This window comes from Nematolebias whitei, chromosome 20, assembly GCF_014905685.2.
Source record: "Nematolebias whitei isolate Nwh7 chromosome 20, NemWhi1, whole genome shotgun sequence".
Classification (NCBI taxonomy): domain Eukaryota; kingdom Metazoa; phylum Chordata; class Actinopteri; order Cyprinodontiformes; family Rivulidae; genus Nematolebias; species Nematolebias whitei.
The window spans coordinates 22,821,513-22,827,562 of record NC_056517.1 but is presented as its reverse complement, the minus strand read 5'-3'; the positions used below and the strand labels follow the sequence as shown (position 1 = coordinate 22,827,562).

Below are 6,050 nucleotides of genomic sequence, written 5' to 3'. Positions count from 1 at the left end.
TGTGTGTGTGTATATATGTGTATATATATATATATGTGTGTATGTATGTATGTAGTATGTATGTATGTAGTATGTATGTAGTATGTATGTATGTAGTATGTATGTAGTACATACGTACGTATACATGTGTGGTGCAATTTTAAAGTACAGTAACGTACAGTTACTGTACTTAATTTTAAAGTACAGTACGTACGTACATGTGTGGTGCAATTTTAAAGTACAGTAATTTTCCAAATTTGCTGAATTGTGATTCTGAAATGCATTCATGCATAAACAAAGCACTTTTAGCTTCTGACTATATTCAACAAATCTAAGCATAGATACATCAAAATGATCAGATTTCCCAATCCCTAACAGTTTACCCTGGACCCTGCATTTTTTACCCATTTTCATTCATTTTGGCCGTTTTTGTGGGTAAACAAATACACGTTGTAGTTGGCAGCCATTTACGAATTTTGTTAAAGTTTTAATTTTAAGGACACATTAAGAATCAGAATGAGCAACAATATAGTTGGTGATTTTGTTTCCTACTTCACAATCTTTATTTATTTATTCATTTATTTTACAGGTTTATGATAGAAAAGAAGCAACACTCACTTCTGTGGTCTCCCTGTTCATTTTTCCTCAGCACTCCACCATCAGCTCTCTTACAATGTAGTAAAACGTGCTGATGGGGCACCGTCTTCACCTTCAGTTTGAACCTGAGCTCTGCAGAGAATCTGCATTGTTCAGTATGTTCAATCATGCATCTCATGCATAGGCTAAGAAAGTGCAAAGCTTATAATTTTTTTTTATTTATTTTTTTTTTTTTTTTATTGACTTCAATTTAATATAGAATTGGGTGGTAACTGCAACTGGCCCAGTAACATGGAAGTGGTGCTCAAGGCTAGTTCTTACACAAGGCCCAGTTCTATTTTTTGTGGAGTCATTTAAAGGAGGAGAAGCTGGGAAAATGAACGGACGAGACCGTCAGCGAGTTTCTCACTTTTCTTGTTGGCGTTGTTTCTGTTTCTCGGCCGTCTGCGTTTCTTTTGTAGAACGTCTTTCTTCTCTCTCTGGTCAATTTTCTTATTGACCTTTTTAGTAGAATGCGCAGGAGAACAATCCATCTTATTTTGCTTTTTGTATTTTTGCTGTGGATTGTTTTTTTTGTTTTTTCTCCTGCGTTTTTCATGTTTTTCATCCCTGGCATTGTTTCTCTTTTTGTGTTGCACGTCATTATTTTGACGGCCCAGATTTTGATGTTTTGAAGGAACCTTGCATCTAGGATGGGAAGAGTTTTTAACGTTTTCCCTCCGATGTCTTTGTTGGCCTGGATCTTTAGCCTTTTTTTGAACGTCAAGGACTGAGTGGCAATGACAACATGTGTTTTGTTGTCGGGGCTGATAGGATCTTCGGGACCCTTTAGTTTCAGTTCTGGTTTTGCCATTTTGAAACTTGGGGTGCTTCCTTAGACCATCAGTCCGGCGTTTTTTCTTGCCAGACACATCCTTGGCCTTTTTTACTTTTTGTTGGTTCCCTGAGTTCGGCACATTTGCGTTTGCAATCTTGGGGGTTTTACGCCCGACCTGTGCAAACTTTGTAGACCAGCTGCGGCTACGAAGTTCCCAAACACCGGTGGGGTACCGGTGTGGAACCGAGCGCTGGTCTGTCGCAGGAAAGCGAATGAGTTTTTGTTTAACCACAGGTTGGTGGACAGGTTCCAACCTTAGGTTATTAAATTCATTTTCAAGTTCATGCAGGTTGCGATATCCCGCAAGAACCTGAAATCTTTTCTCCTTTCGCCTCGCCCACAATCCTGTGGAGTCTTTGTTATGATTTTGCTCTTTAAGAGCAGAGAAAATCATTTTACTGAAAGCGTTTTGTTGCTTTTCAGTTGCTGAATCCAAATCCCGGTCATTTTTTCCCAGTTTCTCAATGATTTCCCGGGTTTGGATGAAAGATTCACCTCGGAATCTTGTCAATGTCTCCAACCTGCCTTGTTCTCTTCTGGCCCAAAGGTCAGATGAATCAATCCAAGAACGTCTTGAGTCCATGGTTTGCAGGATTTTATTATTTTCAAAATCTATCAGTCGCCAGTAGATACTCTACTAAATACTTTTGTGATCCGTACGCCAATGTGTTCAGTGCTGAACTGGGAGAACTCTGACACTGAGGTGCCTTATATGCATGTTGTTGATGACATCACAAAGGTCCTGCGAGTGCCTTTGTGATGTCATCACCTTTGTGATGTCATCAGCTCATAATGCTTTCAAGATATTCTGGTGTGGATCTTGTTTATTGTTGCTAAGCAACAAGGGTTAGTTTGGCTTCATGCTAAAAACAATAGCCTAATTCATATTCTTTGATGTTGCCTAGCAACAACAGTGAATTAGGCTCTGCCCTCCAAATGGCGGGCTGAAAAAAATCTATTTAGAAATCCTCTTAATAATAAATACCATATAAAGTATGTTTGTTTAGAATATGATATACTTTTATTTGTTTAACCTCCTGAGACCCTGCGTCCACATATGGGGACATTACATTTTGGCTTTGCTGTACCTTATACTTCACTCTGTTCAATAGTGTTTTATACTTTGTTAAGCCATGTTAACAATGTTGTGTTATGCTGTAAAATAAGCCCATTTTACCCATATGAGGACTTTTTTTTTTTTTTTTACAAAAGTATGTCATAACCATGTAACAAAATACAACTTCCTGTTTGAAGAGGAAGTTTTATTTGTTTTTTTTGTTTTTTAATTTAACCTTTATTTATACAGGTAGTCTCATTGAGCCACGAGAACCCATTTTCAAGAGAGACCTGTTTAGGGAGCACATGGTGGGGGTTAAGGGCCTTGCTCATGGGCCCAGAGTGGGGCGAATGAGGGTGGGGGCAAGTGTGGGTGTTTCACCTACCCCACCCACAATTTTGATGTTGTCGGGGCGTGAACTGGCGATCTTCGGATCACAGGCCCACCTCTCTAACCTCTGCGCCACCACTCCCCATTTATACATGAATCAGGCCCATCTAATCACAAATATCCAGGAGATATGAAAAATGCATCTCAGACCAGAGCTCAGGTCTCGGGGAGGTTAAAACGATTTTGTTTACTCTTTGTAACTACTGTAATAGGTTTGTTATTTACAGTTTCATTTAAAAAATAAAGTTTTTCATTATGGTAATAATTGACTTTTTTTAATTATTCTTGTACTTTACTGTAATTAATGTGTAACTTTTCTTACTTGTCACTGCATCTTGTCACATATTTTAGTAAGGCTCTTCCTAAAGCTTCACTACGAGCTTTAGAAGAGTTTTTCACAGAGTAAACTATTCATGCTTAGTTTTTATCTGTTGGATGTGACTCTGTTGAAGTGTTTGCTAATATTTATACATTATATTATAGTATTCATACAGTATTTTACTAATGCACATTGGTATCCATTAAATAGGTTCATGTATACAAGTCTATGGTTCATGACAGTTAAGCGACGTGTTAGTTACCTATTTTAGACATAGACATTTATAAGTAGATGCCTCATTGAGAGCTGAATCATCACCATCTTATTAGATGTGGCAAAAGTGAAGCGATAGGAGCAGAAGCCTTATTCATTCAGAGTGGCAACACGGACTAAAAGCTGTGCAAGACTATTCTTTTCCAAATTTTATAACTTAAACACTTGCACAAATACAGACTAGATAGACGGATAGAAAAATATCATAAGATATCAATATTATCGTATATTAATGTGTGTGTGTATATATATAAATACACACACGCCTTTCTGGGTGGAGTTTGCATGTTCTCTCTGTGCATGCGTGGGTTTTCTCCGGGTACTCTGGTTTCCTCCCACAGACCAAAAACATGCATGTTAGGCTGATTGGTAACTCTGAATTGTCCCTAGGTGTGAGTGAGAGAGTGAATGGTTGTTTGTCTCTATGTGTCCCTGTGATGGACTTGTGACCCGTCCAGGGTGTACCCCGCCCCTCGCACAGTAATTGCTGGACATGGGCAATGGCGACCCCCATGACGCAAAATGGAAGAAGCGGGTAAAAGATAATGGATGGATGAATATTTCTATTTTTATCACCACATTAATAGTGTTACACAGGTTAGTAATTGCAAACATTCAAAATAATACATATGTTGGTTTAGTTCTTACCTATATCCTTAACGTTTAAGAAGTAAATAAAATAAGAAGTAAAATCCTGATAAAGTTACAAATATTGTCTTTGGTGCCTGTTTGTTTTCCAAATTTATTAGTGTGTGTGAATGACAGGCATCAACTTTAAATACTTTGTAGAACGATTCTTTTCGAAGTTCAGTCCATTTCATTCTGTAAGTTGACCAGCAGATCTGCCACATCCAATATGGCGGACGCTCTGATGTATCGCAGCAACGGTCCAGCCCGCTCAACGAGGTGTCTACATATTGTTGTCTATGGTAATTTGTACACCTGTGATGCTGTGGATTTGACTGAACATTGTCAACATCTACTTTGACCACTGTCTTATTTTAGAGAAGATGTTGCTGATTTCAACAAAAGAAACCAATTTGTATGCGTTTAAGCAACAGCATGGCTCTTTGGTACAGGAGTTTTGGGTGCTAAAAATGAAGCTGTTGGGAAGTTGCAAGAGTTGGGGAAACAGCATTTAAAAAAATACTGCAGTAAAAATCAATGAAGGAATTAAAATGTTTAAGAAAGAGGTAATTCAGCAAAGTCCTGACCTAAGTGCTTTGATGCACGTTGCTGACATCAGATTCACAACAAGTATACACTTAAAATAAAATCATAAAGCTGAAGTGTTCCCTCATGATTCTCTATTTTTAAGCTAAACCAAACGGACTAAACGTTTTTTGATAAGATTGGCGTTCTCGAGGATGCATCAGAAGTATTTCCCATAATAATAAACAGCAGTGAAACTAATCAAATTTCCTTTTTGTGTTCTTGTCATTTATGTTTAGGCTGAACTGTACAAGGATGACTTTTCAAGGGCGCGTAAGGACAGAGAGAAGCTGAAGGCGAAGCATCTGGAACTAGAAAAGAAGTACAAAAAAATTCACAGTGAGCTGAATGTCCTCAAATCTCAGGTACCAGTCAATATTTTTTGTGCTTATGATTATATTTGTCAGTCCGGCAGACACTGATGAGGTGCATCTCTTCTAGGTGAAAATGGCACGACCAGCGCACTGCTGTTCCTGCACAAATCTGGCCAAATATTCAAACTGGGAGGTGGACCAGCCACGCACCTAGCTACAACAACCAGTGAAAGTCAACATCTTTAAATGCACTTTAATGGAAGTCTGAGACAATCCTGGTTTATTGAGCAACATCAAGTCTGGAAAACATATCAGAACACTAGATATAATGCAAGAGGACTTATTTCAGAGGTACATCTGCAGCAAAAAGACGGAATAAAGTGTAGTCGTGTCAAAAAAAAAAAAGAGCTCACATCATGCTGGGACTATGTGCATTATTGAACTCTCAAGATAAAAAGAAGGCTCCCAACAACCTCGTGTGTGTTTCATGACTAAAAGAAATGTGTGTAAGAAAAGAAGGAATTGCATATACGAACATTTATTTTGCACAATATAACTATGTAGATTTACCGGAATCAATTATATATCTACGTTCCTGTATTTTTGTTTATTTATGATGAAAATAAAGCACTGAGTGATGTGATTTTACATGTTTGGTCAGTTTTCCAGGCAATGCAACTACAGCAAATGTGCAGGTTACATAAGATGGTCCATAAAACGGCTCATTCAGAAGATTGTACAAGTTGCTTAAAAAAACTATACCCATGTTTAAAAATGTAAAAATATTGTGCGTTCAGTGCATAATTTTTGTAAAGCAAAAATACAGAATCATCAAATAAACTATTATATTTTTTGTATTAAAAAAATAGGCTCAGATTTGTGTTTTAATAGCACCCGACAAGTTACGTTGTTAATTTAGGGAGACTGAACTTATTACATCTTCTCAACACTGAAAACACAGATCTCTAGTGACGTCTACTGGTGAGCAGCAGAAGATGACAATGAAATATTTGGATAAAATTTAATTCTGAA

General features: G+C 37.6%; 1 protein-coding gene across 1 annotated transcript in view; it reads left to right on the top strand.

The window, feature by feature from the left end:
- The window catches only part of LOC119426677 (TNFAIP3-interacting protein 1), a 27,758-nt gene extending 22,521 nt beyond the window's left edge, over positions 1-5,237 (top strand). Inside the window, exons 9-10 of the mRNA XM_037694256.1 lie at positions 4,944-5,069; positions 5,146-5,237. Coding sequence (XP_037550184.1) covers positions 4,944-5,069; positions 5,146-5,232 — 213 coding nt within the window. The 3' untranslated portion in view covers positions 5,233-5,237. The remainder of the gene's footprint in view (positions 1-4,943; positions 5,070-5,145) is intronic.
- The last annotated feature ends 813 nt before the right edge of the window (positions 5,238-6,050 follow it).